We start from the raw sequence: 13,147 nt of genomic DNA, 5'->3' as shown, positions 1-13,147 counted from the left end.
CACATCCATACGTGACTGTGGGAAAAACCATAGCCTTGACTAGATGGACCTTTTTTGGCAAAGTAATGTCTCTGCTTTTGAATATGATAGATGACCTCATTTAATGGGCACAATACTATGTCATACATTTTTAACAACCAACTTAATTTTTTTGTTTCATTTAACTCTTAAACTAGGTAAATGTGAGCTCTTTTATAAAAATGTTGAGTAACTTAACATTTTTTATCTGTTCATCAACTTTATTCATATGTACCTTTTAAATACTACTAAGAAAATCATTAATGGAATGACAACTGGATAACTATAACTTCCACAATGAGCAGACACTTAGAGTGCATACCAGGTTTCCGATTTAATGGTCAGGGAGCCCTTAGTCCTGTTGTTGGAGACATACTGACTTGTCTGTTCCCTTGAACACTCCCTTTTTCACAGATCATCCTCATTCTTTTAACACATTCTTTATTCAGGTAAGATTATAATACAACTTATTAGAAGTTAGCTCTTTCAGCTATGATCACATTTTAGCCATTCTTTTCATAAGTTTTAGAATTGTAGTTAGGAGACCTAAATCCTAGTCAAGTAAGTTTCTGCCATTATGTAGTCATTATCACTTTGGATAAGTCACTGAACATTTTGGTATATACATTGCTAAATTATCTGAATCTAGCAATTTTTCAGTGTGAGAGTTTGACAAACTTTTTCCAGTAAGGGGCCTATATAGTAAATGTTTTAGGCTTTGCAGTCCAAGAGACAAAAATGGAAGATACTATTATGATATAAGTACTTGTATATAAGTAAGAGAGAAAACTCTTGTCTCGTTCCACTTGCTGGCCTGTCATAGGTGATCCCATTTGTGGGCATGGTTTGTACTCAGTTACCATCAGCTCAAGACATTCTTGGAACAAAGAGGGAAGGGAACTGGCCTGCAGAATAGAAAGAGTGACCACTTGTGGTTAGTTTCATTCTTTGTCACAGTGGCTTTCATGTCCCTGTGTACTCTTCTTTCCCTCTGGAGAATCTAGCTTTCTTATCAAATTTCAAAGAATTGCTAGTATACAGACTGCATTCTGTGATATTCCCCTCTTAAAAGTCAAAAATGCTAGAGAAACTTTATGAGTTGGAAATTAAAGAATTCTAAAATAGCTTGGAGCCAAAAGAAAAAAATCAAAGTGGAAACTGGAGTATAAAACTATTTCCAGGATAGTAGAGTAAACCAGTGGAATGAAAAAATAGTATAATTCAGTTCAATGAAAGGCAATAAAGGAATGAGAAAGACACAGAAAAAATAGAAAAGTTGACACAGTAGTAGAAACAAAATTTTAGAATATCTTTTCAGTGAAGGGAAATAGAGTATATATTCCACTCAAAAGGTAAAGCTTGTTAGACTGGCCTATAAAAAATATCCCTCTGCATATTATTTATGTGAGAGCTATTTAAAGTTAAGAAAATATAAAACTTGTAAGTTTTTATTGAAAAAATGCTTTGTATTTGCTAAATATAGTCTTTTCTGTATATAAAATACTGTGGTATCTACCCATCTGTTGGTTTTTAAAAATTGTTAATATTGACAGCTGACTGAACACTGCATAACAGTTCCCCCTTTTAAATTGCAATAGTAGAGTCTGTGTAGTATAATAGAGTGAGCATGAACTCTAGGTTTGAATTCTTACTAAGCCACCTGTCAGTTCTGGGGTCTGAGGAAAGTTACTTAACATCTCTGAGAATCATTTATAGAATGAGTATAATAGCATCCACCTTGTAGGGTTATGAGGCATAAATGAGATGCTGTGTATAGAGTACATGGTACCAAGCAAATCACTACTACTGTTATTGTTTTTATCATTCAGAATGTTTACTGCATCTCAAGGTATTGATCACAGATTAAGTGAACATTTTTTTTTTTTATTCCTAAGGCACATGATTAAGTATTATAGATACTGTCACCAGCAGTTACAGATCACCAAGTCTCCTGATCTTCCTTCTTACCATTGTTGGCTTCTTTTTCTGTTGGCCTTCAGGAGATGAGGGGGAAAAAAAAATTGGGAAAAGAAAATAGGCTACTCAAAGAATTCCAGCTCTTGGGTCAGCTTTGTTTCTTGGATTTCGGAGCACTTAATATTTCTGTCAGCGTTATGCACGTGAAATTATTTTGGATTTTGGATTTTTGACTTGTCAAAATGCACTTTTGCCATTGTTAATCTCCCTGCTGTTTTCCTGACTGCCTAATTGAGGATCAGTTTAAAAGCAAGACTAAGTCTAGATCTGAAGGATGTATTTCTTATCTAACCAGCTACTCAACTCTGAAAAAGGCCCACTTTCACATTTTAACTGCTCGATTCTCAAGGGAGTGCAGATTTGATATTCTGAGGTATTTGGATAGAAAGTTCATAAAATTTTTATGGAGAGAAGGAATGTCCTTTGTTTATAGTTTTTAAAGGTTAGCAGTCATATGTGTGTCATTAGTTGAAATAAATTTATCTCTAGTGGAGTCCTTAAAGGTTGATCATTAGTTTGATTAACTAGGACGTTAAGCATATGTACAAATTTGTTTATACAAATTTCAAAGTGGTCATATTTGCAGATGCTCTTGTGAATTCTGTTACATATTGTTATCAGAGTAACTATAAAATGTTTCAGAAACAAGGACATCATGCAATCTGGTTAAACCATTTTCTCATAAAAATACTTTTCTTATTTTTAGATTACCTCTTTAGTGACCCTTCAGCTGTTAACCCTGGTTGGCCATGACGATCAACTTGATGAACCAAAATACAAATGCACAGTGTCTCTAGACTTCATCAGAGCTATTGCTAGGTAAGCATAGAATAATCATTAATGGTCTTGAATTATGTAAATGATATACTAAGTATAAAAATTAATCTTCTTCCTAATGTAATGTCATCAGTCATTTAAGCAAGAGAAGATCATTTAAATGCCGAGAATGACTATTTCACTGTAGAATGAACCCTCTCATCAGATTTACAAATGACAAAATTCAGAGAATTAGTTAACATATGGCAAAAATCAGGATTCTGAGAGTCTGAGACAGACTGGAATAGTGGTCCTATAGTAGCAAGGTAGGATTTAATGGGCAGCTGACTACAGATAACTTGTATATACTATAGTGTATGTATGTTTGTGTTAGTTGCCAAGTCCTGTCCAACTCTTTGTGACGCCATGGACTGTATAGCCCACCAGGCTCTTCTCTCCCTGGAATTTTCCAGGCAAGAATACTGGGTTGCCATTTCCTTCTCCAGGGGATCTTCCTGACCCAGGGGTTGAATCTGTGTCTCCTTCATTGGCAGATGAATTCTTTACCACTGAGCTACCTGGGAAGCCTGCCAATTATCTCTAGTAGTAGCTTCTTTCTCAAACTCCTACCTCTCAGGATTGGATGCTCTTTAAGTGTTATCCTTTCTTTTTGTTGCCACTTCTAGATAGTTATTTTCTCCCCAATTTCTTGCAAAAATTTGAATTTCTTTGAGACTCTTACAGTCTGGCTCTATTTCCCTCTTTTTCTAATTGATTATCTTCTACCAGCCTCACAGCCATTCCACCACATGTATTGAAAAGTAGAATATGTGGTTTACAGGTTTCTTTTCGATCTAGATTCTGATTCTTGACTGTATTCAAACCACAAGTCCTAACATCTGTGTTCACTTTGTTCAGCAGTTACTGCTTCAGAGAACAAAATTGAAACTCAGTTGAGAACTCCTTTCACTACCTACATATGTGCCCGTCTTCTGTCTTTCCTTTATCAGTAGATTGGGGTTCCTTCTCCTATGTCAAATGGGCTCTTCCACTTCTGCTCTGAATTCCATCTCCTCCCTTTTTCCAGCATCTTTCCCAGCCCTCAGACTATGTATTCTCAGTGGCACCCAACAGGATTGACTACTCTATCTCTTTTAAAACTCTTCTCCTAGAGTGCATGATTTTAATCTTGTGATTTTCATCTTTATTCCTTGGCTGTTTCTCCTCAAGCTCATTTGTCAGCTCATCCTATCCACTGACCTTTACATTTAGTTGTTCCTTGAGGCTTGGCTCTTTTCATATTTTTTTTCCTAGACTATTTTTACTTTACTCCTGACTTCAACAACTATCCATGTGCTAATCATACCCCCCAGTTTTTTAGAGGCCAGACCTTTTTTCTAGTATTCTTGACTTTTGGATATTTCCCACCTGTATCAATATATTTCCAAAACTGAACTCAGGAATTCCCCCTTCTTCTGCTTGCCAACAAAAAAGGAATGATGCCACTTTATTTCAGTGTTCCCTGGTTCAGTGATTAGCACTGCAGTCTGTCATGTTGCACAGGCCTAAAACCTGGTAGTCACTAGTGACATTTGTCATCCCCCTACTCCCAGTATCCAAGCATTAGTCTTTCTGAGCCTGTCAAGTTCCTCCTATGTTCTCAATTCATTGACTTTTGTCCTTTGTACCATTAATGCTCTAGACCAAGCCCCTGTTATCTCTTCTCTGGTAACCTTCTAATTGGTTTTCTGTCTACTCTTATTCTCTTATAATTTGTTGTCCACACTATTGCCAGAGTGACCTAGTAAAAATTTAATGTCACCCTTCTACTTAAAAGTCTTCAATAATTTCCTGTAACTCTTAGGATAAAAAACCAAAATGTTTAAAATAACTTTCAAGGCCCCAGTGACTTGGGCTCAGCCTTTGTGCCCAGCCATACCTATCACATACATCTTCTCCTGTAGATATTTATACTTTGACCACTTTGGGTTTTTTTTTTTTTTTTCAGTTCTTCACATTCACCATTCATTGCATATGCAACACTTTCCAAATCCTCTATCCAGCTAACTGCTACATAACCTTTAGATTTCAGTTCTATCCTCAAGCATACTATGACCTCCCGTTGTCCACGCCCTCCACCCTACTCCCACACACTATTCACAGTTTATCCAGGTCCCCTTATCTTCTGAGACTTACCATTATTTTATTTAAATAATTCATTCAATAATTAGAACTCATTTTTCTTCTTACAGTATAAGCCCATGAAGAGCAAAGCAGAGACTGTGTCAATCACTAACTTACTCAAACCTTCTCAGAGGGTGGGAAGAATTGAGAGTAGCACTGAAACGTATGCATTACCATGTGTAAAATTAGATAGCTGGTGGAAATTTCCTGTATGACACGGAGTTCAAGTCCAATGCTCTGTGACAACTAGGAAGGGTGGGATGTAGTGGGAGGTGGAAGAGAGGTTGAAGAGGAAGGGGACATGTGTATATCTATAGCTGATTCATGATGATATATGGCAGAAACCAACATAATATTGTAAAGCAATTATTCTCCAATTAAAAATAAATAATTTTAAAAATTGTGAGGTTGCTTAAAATTGTAATTTTAAAAGATAAAAACACAGGAAAGTACTCATGATACAAACTTAAGTGGTTAAAACATTAATACAGAAAGTTGTATATCCAAGAAAGGCAGAAAAACCTAAGGCAAGGGAATAATGGTCAAATTGTTGGTTACTGCCAAGAAATCAGGCAGAGTCTGTCTAATGGTAAAGCTATCATTTGTGACTTTAACAAGAACACTTTCAGGGATACAGTGGGGTACAAGTTAGAATATAGTGCATTAAGTGGTATTTGTGAGTAAGTTGATGCCACACATGCAAAGAATTCTTTTTATTCACTTAAGGTTTATTGTGATGTTGATTATGATCACTATACTAGGCTTTGGGGAGGTAGCAAGATGTATAACAGATCTGTATCCTGCCCTCATGTACCTATTTTCTAGACTATTTTTGCTATAAAGAGGAATAGAGGATTGTTATCTACTAAACAGCTTGTGGGGGCATGAGTAGCTTATTATTTTTAAAGATATGAGCATATTTAAATGCTGATAGGAAAGAACTTGTAGGGAAGAAGAGTTAATGATACAAAAGAGAGGTGACTAATTTAAAGTCCTTGAAAAGATATATATAACATGGGATTTAGAAACTTGAGTTAAAGAAATAGCCCTAAATGAGAGAGGGGACTCCTTTTTCATTATACAAGAGGATAAGGTGGTTTCAGATGGAACTGAATTTAGAGATCTGTTGGCAAGAAGTTGAAGGAGCATTGACCTGAGGCCTTCTATTTTCTGTGTAAAGGTAAAGGCAAGAGACTTAAGGACAGAAGTACAACGGTTTGAGACAAATATGGATATTTGAAATAGCTGCCACGGAGAATGGAGGAAAGTGCTAGCAAGGAGAGCAACTTGCTGAGAGTGTTGAGGGCCCAGTCGAGGTTCCCGGCCTTGAATTTACAGTGGCACCAATCTGTAAAACTTGTGATCTTCTCCAGCAGCATTCCATGTGCTGGGTACTGGGACAGCAAAAGGATGCAATTGAAATCACATAGGATTGGGGTTTTTCCAGGTGAATTCAGTGGATGCTAGCAAATGAATGCTTGAGGTGACAAACCATGGAGTCTAAGCCTAGAAGGGAAGAAAGGAAGTAAAGCATGTGGAGGGCTAACAGTTCAGTGCCTGGCACTTAATAGTAATTATTTGTAGATGAGGAAAAGGCAAAGAAAGGTTTGTACACTGATTGTTTCCAGGTGTTCCAGGTCATTTAAAGGAGATTGGGATCAGGGTGGAATGTCTGAATTTATGTTTTTTAGAAGTAGAACATTTCTGAGTGTGATCATGAGAGTAGAAAAGGTCATTTGAGGTAAAAGGGACAAGTGCAATGAAGACACTAAAGCTGAGGCAGATCTTGGAATAGAGAGGAAACTGAATTGGATGCTGCATTATTCACTAAGAGGTGGTGACAGGGGGATAAAGGGTGTTAGTGGAATGGTTTGAGTCTCACAGGAGCAGAGCCTTTTGCACAAGGACAGCAGCCTCACATGACAGAACTGCCTGGACTATAGTAGAGTCAGTCTAACCTCATTGGAAAGAGCTAAAGACGAGACTCGATCCCTTAGTGGGAGCCAACTTTCAGTTAAGCCTGGTTGAGAAAAGAAAACCATTCAAGGAAGAGGTAGAGGACATAAAGGACCTTCTTGACCAAGGAACTGTAAAAGATTTGGACACAGAAGCAGTAGGAGACTGGTTCTAGAAAGGAGCACAGAATATGGAGGTAGAGTATGGAAGAACACAGATGAAAACATGCTTAATAAGCACTGTACTTGAATTGTTCTTAATGTTAACGGTAGTTGACGTTTCTGATTTCTTTCCCTCCACAGTCTAGGAAGACGCTGCAAAATAACTTAATATTGCAACTTAAAGTTGTGTGATTGCAAATTCTCTGAAAAACCAAACTAAGAAAGAAAAACTCAAACTGCCTACATAAGTAAAAGGAAATAAAATAGTACCCCAAGAGAAAAAAGTATGTCAATGTAGTGAAAGCATCAACAACGTGAAATAAAAGGATAAGGGCAAAATTATCCTTCAGTTCAGTTGTTCAGTCTTGTCAGACTCTTTGTGACCCCATGAATTGCAGCACACCAGGCTTCCCTGTCCATCACCAACTCCCAGAGTTCACTCAAATTCACGTCCATCAAGTCGGTGATGCCATCCAGCCATCTGATCCTCTGTCGTCCCCTTCTCCTCCTGCCCCCAATCCCTCCCAGCATCAGAGTCTTTTCCAATGAGTCAGCTCTGCATGAGGTGGCCAAAGTACTGGAGTTTCAGCTTTAGCATCAGTCCTTCCAAAGAACACCTAGGACTGATCTCCTTTAGGATGGACTGGTTGGATCTTCTTGGAGTCCAAGGGACTCTCAAGAGTCTTTTCCAACACCACAGTTAAAAGCATCAATTCCTTGGCGCTCAGCTTTCTTTATAGTCCAACTCTCACATCCATACATGACCACTGGGAAAACCATAGCCTTGACTAGACAGACCTTTTTTGGCAAAGTAATGTCTCTGTTTTTGAATATGCTATCTAGGTTGGTCATAACTTTGCTTCCAAGGAGTAAGCGTCTTTTAATTTCATGGCTGCAGTCACCATCTGCAGTGATTTTGGAGCCCAGAAAAATAAAGTCTGACACTGTTTCCACTGTTTCCCCATCTATTTCCCATGAAATGATGGGACCAGATGCCATGATCTTCGTTTTCTGAATGTTGAGCTTTAAGCCAACTTTTTCACTCTCCTCTTGCACTTTCATCAAGAGGCTTTTTAGTTCCTCTTTGCTTTCTGCCATAAGGCTGGTGTCATCTGCATATCTGAGGTTATTGATATTTCTTCCAGCAATCTTGATTGCAGCTTGTGCTTCTTCCAGCCCAGCGTTTCTCATTATGTACTCTGCATAGAAGTTAAATAAGCAGGGTGACAATATACAGCCTTGATGTACTCCTTTTCCTGTTTGGAACCAGTCTGTTGTTCCATATCCAGTTCTAATTGTTGCTTCCTGGCCTGCATATAGGTTTCTCAAGAGGCAGGTCAGGTGGTCTGGTTTTCCCATCTCTTTCCTTAGGTAGTCAAAATCCTTAGATACATATGCCACGTAATTAACTTATAAGTAGTCTAAATTCTGATTTAAGAATTACTCCTAGGCAGAATGCCACAAACACTATTTTTGTTTATCCTATTTCTTTCTAGATGCTTACTTTAGAAAATAATTCACTTGTGTTCAGTGAGAGAATCTTCTATAGTGTTTAAAAACTATCTTTGGAATGTGTGCCCAGTTTTAATGTTGCCCTTGCAGTTACTTTATAAAATTCTGCTGTCTTAAAATGATACATGTGGGAATCAGTTGGTAAGTTACCTGTTTATATTGGAGGATGGAGGGATGATAGGAAAAAGTAGTTATCATCTTGGGAGTAAATGTTTCTTAGAGGGATGATCTTACATACTCAATTCCCAATTAATTTAGCTTTTTTTTTTTTCTTAAGTCCAAAAGCTTTAACTGTATGATTCAGTTTGCTTTAGTACTTCCCACTGGCAAAGCAGAGAAATAGGATGTCATGAACCTTTTGCAAATGCTTACTGTTTTTAAGTCAGTCCAATCGTTCTATAAAGAAAAATTTATTGCACAAACTGTGCTGCAGTGTTAAACAAATGGATTATTAGATAAGATGGAGTTCTGCCACTAACAAATCACAGTATTTTCATTTGTTTTAATTCTAGTACTAGTCTGTTATACAAACATTTCTCTTTACCTATCACAGCATAGTTGCAATTCTCTGTTCTCCTTACCTCTCATACTGTTGTAGTTATGGCTTCATATGGATCATTTTGTATGGCTTTGTGATAGTCTTATCATGTAATGCCTTCTAGTTCTATAGTATTGCAACTTTGTTTTAATCATAGCTTCTTTAAACTTTTCTTTTCTATTCAGTGGGGAAAAAAATAATAAATCCAAAAGACAATAAAACTTAATATTAAGTTCAATTTACTTTGTCACTTTAGGTTTATAACCTTAGGACCCAAAGTCATTGTAGGGAAGTGTGCCTGGAGAGATGTACGAATCCAACTGTCCTTTTTGCCTATGATTAAAAATAGCCTACTGTGTCTTTTGTCTTCTAAGACCCCCCTAAAAAAGATGTTTCCAACCAATCATGAAAAATCTTTTCATCATTTTTTAAAAGGTAATTTTTAGTGGTACCTTGTTACTAGTAAATTTGGGGAGTTCTGTAATGGGCTTCCCTGGGGGCTCAAACAGTAAAGAATCTGCCTGCACTGACCCAGGTTCAGTCCCTTGGTCAGGCAGATGCCCTGGAGAAGAAAATGACAACACACTCCAGTATTCTTGCCTGGAGAATTCATGGACAGGGGAGCCTGGCAGGCTACAGTCTTTGGGGTCGCAAAGAGTTGGATACGACTGAGCGAATAACACCACTAACACGTAGTCGAATGAAAGGAAAGCACATAAAAATAAATAGCTTTATGATATAGTAACCATACCTTTTGTGACATTATGCCTAAGATAAGTTGGTTTCTTTTTTTTTTTTTTTTAGAAAGTATTTTTAGTTGTTTTAGTATCCCCAGTGATAACAGGATTGTTTTGGCAGCGTTTTTATGCAATTTGGAAAGTTTTGGTGTTCTTCAGAGAGGCGCTCTTGTAGTGAAACAATTAAAGTACTCTTCATTCCATCATTAGGTGCCACAAAGCCATAGCATCTCATTTGAGCTATTTTTAAATGTTTTTGCATAAGTAGTATCTATAGTTCCCTATTCCTGATTTTTTAAAAAATTTGATATGTCAGTCATTTGCTTAGAAACTTTTTTAGAAAGTGTATTACAAAGTGATGGACAAAAACATCAATTAATGATGGTTTAATAAATAAGAGCATGCAAATTAGTGAATCTTTAAAAGGCTGTTCTCATATGGATGATTATTTTTGCAGAATTGAATACTTTAAGGCTTTAATTTTATACTTATTGCTAGATCATTATATCTAATTATTTTGACCATTTATTCAAATAATAAACCTCCAAGTCTGAATATCTATAGTGAAGAATGAATTTAGAGAAAGGAAAATAATTATATGTCTCTGTCTTCTGCTATTTTATTCTGCCTGCCGTCAGAGCACAAAAATATACATTCACATCGTCTGTTTGTTGTATCGTATTCTTGGATCATACAGATTTAGTTACAATACACACACAGGTCAGCCAGTGTAAAAAGACTGAAAAGAATGAAAACTACAAATGAGGACAGATGAGCTATGCATTATGTAATGATAAAACAGGTGTTTGGGGAGATAAACAATGTTCAAAAGCAAAGGAGATTTAAATACTGCTGCATCTGTAATTGCTTTATTCTGGTTATTAGACAAAAAGAAAATAGCTTTCAAATGAAATCCAAACGTGCTGTGCTATAATTGAAATATATGAACGTTGGGTAGTTCTGACTTCATTTACTTTTGTTAGAAAAGCAAACTTTATGCATGGGAGGGAAACTTTTTAAAGAAACTGTTCCTAGTGACATTAAAAAACAATGTTAATTCTGTCATGATGCTTTTGACAGTATCATAGGGTTGTTTAGCATTAGTTGTGAATTATTGGCTTGTGCTTCTCAGAATCATACATACAAAACTGAGCAATCTAGGGGGTGAGGATGCTAACATACTATCTATTTTTGTTTATAGGACGGTGAACTTTGACATAATAAAATACTTGTATGATTTCTTGTGAAAACAAGCTTCAAAGCCATATGGACACTGTGACAATGACTAAGCCAAACTGTGTTCATCCAACTACTCAGCTGGCCTGGGAGAGGAGTTCTTTGGCTCCATTGGATTTGTCCAGACAGGTGCTGGCCCAGCATGGAATCTGATGAAAATACTCTGATTGGTCTGGGTGAATGTGAGCAGAAGACTATTTACCAGGGACCCTGGAGTATTTGGAAAGAACGTGTTAATTATAAACAGCAGGGTCTGAGCACAATCTGTTCTATTCTTAATGATGTTATCTTAACACTGAAATTGCCTGAAACCCATTTACTTAGGACTGCATTTTGCTCTGTGAACTATCCCCTGCGCTTTGAACGTGCCAGCAGCCCTTGTATATAAGCCCAGTCTTTTCACTTCCTCTCCACAGGAGCCTCTGCAGTTGCTTGCCAAAGCAGATTTTCCTAAGGCCACCACTTTAAAAGATCATAGTTGCAAAATATAATAAGTAGAAGTTTTTTGTTATTTTAAGATCCAAGTTTATATGTGTCTATCTTTCACCCTGATTTTCTCAAAAGGCAAGATAGTTTGATCAGATAGGGCAGCTTTCCACCTCTAAGCCTCCTTGATAACTGCAGTATACTTAGGTGAGATTTATCTAGTCACTCTGGCAATAAACTACTCAACATAGCTTTTTAATCTGCATAATGGTTTTCTTTCCTTTTTTTAATCACTGACCTTTAATAGTTACCCAATAAAAGTTTTCCTGTTACATTATTTATGAACCTGGGGTCTGATTTTCTTACCTACTTTTGAAGTTTTCTGTTAGCACTTAAATGCTTGAAAATTATTTTGAACAGATTTAAAGTGCTTAATTACAGAGCCTAGTTTAAATTTCAGTCTCATTTTATACTTTCCTTCTTTTTTTGGAAAAAAAAATTCTCACAATAGTCACCTCCAAATAGCAATAGGAAGCCTGTTAATGTAGTGACTGACACTTTCTGGATCAAAGAAAACAAGGAATTGTCTACTTGCATTTATTTATAGGTACTGAGTCGGGGGAAGGAATGAAATTATTCTTTGTCTCCCTATATAAGATAAAAGATAGCAAGGAGCACCCTCGCCCTCTGTCTCTTGTCTCACGGAAGATGGTGAAATTTTGTGTTCTACAAGATATTTGGAGAAGCCAGGGCCAGGAAAAAACCATGTGCATTGCAAATTCATTGCAAATGCACTTAGAAATCTGTGTATCATTCAAGTAGAAGGCAGTTTGAGTAGCTGATTCAAGGAAGAGCAATGCCACTTGAGGGAATTTTCATCCCCTTTATAATTTGCCATCAAGTGGCAAGTCTCCTGTGCAGCCTTCTTGGAAAGCCTGGGATCAGTGAGCATTTTGAGGGAAAAACTCTGGAATTTGAGGGGGAAAAGAGTTTGTCAAATAGGGGACTGGGGAAGACAAAAAGGAGGCAAGCGTTCCTGTATGTGACTCTCTATGCCTCCTCACTGCAGGCCACCTGTCCCCTGCCCAGCACCTTGCTCATCTTGCACTGCCCGACACTGCTACCAGCCCTGTGTGTGGCTTCCCTGCAGAACACCTTGTAACCAGATTTTCCCTGCCTCTGACTGGGCCATCAGAACTTCTATGTTTTGTAATTTACTTCCTAATGGCTTGCTAAATGACTCACTAATTTGATTAATTTATTTAAACAAAGACTAACAGAGCTTAATATGGATATTAGCATTTTAACAAGGGTCATCTGCAGATGAATTTTCTAATTGGAAGATATAAATCTCCAATTAAAGGGGAGAATCTAATGATGAGAATTATGCTGGCTAGTGGGCCAGATACTTAAGAGAGAACGTGCTTAAGTTATTCTCAGCATTTATTGTACCTAAATCTAAAAATGATTTAGGAAGTAGAAAAATGAAGTTACCAAGCTGTGGGATTTCAGATTGTTTATACAGTAGTTATCCCCCATTTAAAAAATGTCTTCTTTCCATTACTGTGACTCAGATATATATGGTTAGGGGGAAACCTTACTCCCCTTATTACTTTCCAGTTTCAATCCCTAAATTTGTCTTCATT

The 13,147-nt window shown here is 37.1% G+C and overlaps 1 protein-coding gene across 2 annotated transcripts in view; it reads left to right on the top strand.

The window, feature by feature from the left end:
• ORC5 (origin recognition complex subunit 5) overlaps window positions 1–11,838 on the top strand; it is an 88,128-nt gene extending 76,290 nt beyond the window's left edge. Inside the window, exons 13-14 of one of the 2 annotated variants that reach the window (NM_001099704.1) lie at window positions 2,702–2,814; window positions 11,041–11,838. In NM_001099704.1, coding sequence (NP_001093174.1) covers window positions 2,702–2,814; window positions 11,041–11,086 — 159 coding nt within the window. In that variant the 3' untranslated portion in view covers window positions 11,087–11,838. The remainder of the gene's footprint in view (window positions 1–2,701; window positions 2,815–11,040) is intronic. The other variant, XM_059885586.1, reaches the window with a different exon arrangement.
• Window positions 11,839–13,147: the final 1,309 nt, after the last annotated feature.

Source organism: Bos taurus, chromosome 4 (assembly GCF_002263795.3).
Source record: "Bos taurus isolate L1 Dominette 01449 registration number 42190680 breed Hereford chromosome 4, ARS-UCD2.0, whole genome shotgun sequence".
NCBI lineage: Eukaryota > Metazoa > Chordata > Mammalia > Artiodactyla > Bovidae > Bos > Bos taurus.
The sequence above is the reverse complement of the archived record's forward strand: the minus strand, read 5'-3'. Positions and strand labels throughout refer to the sequence as shown.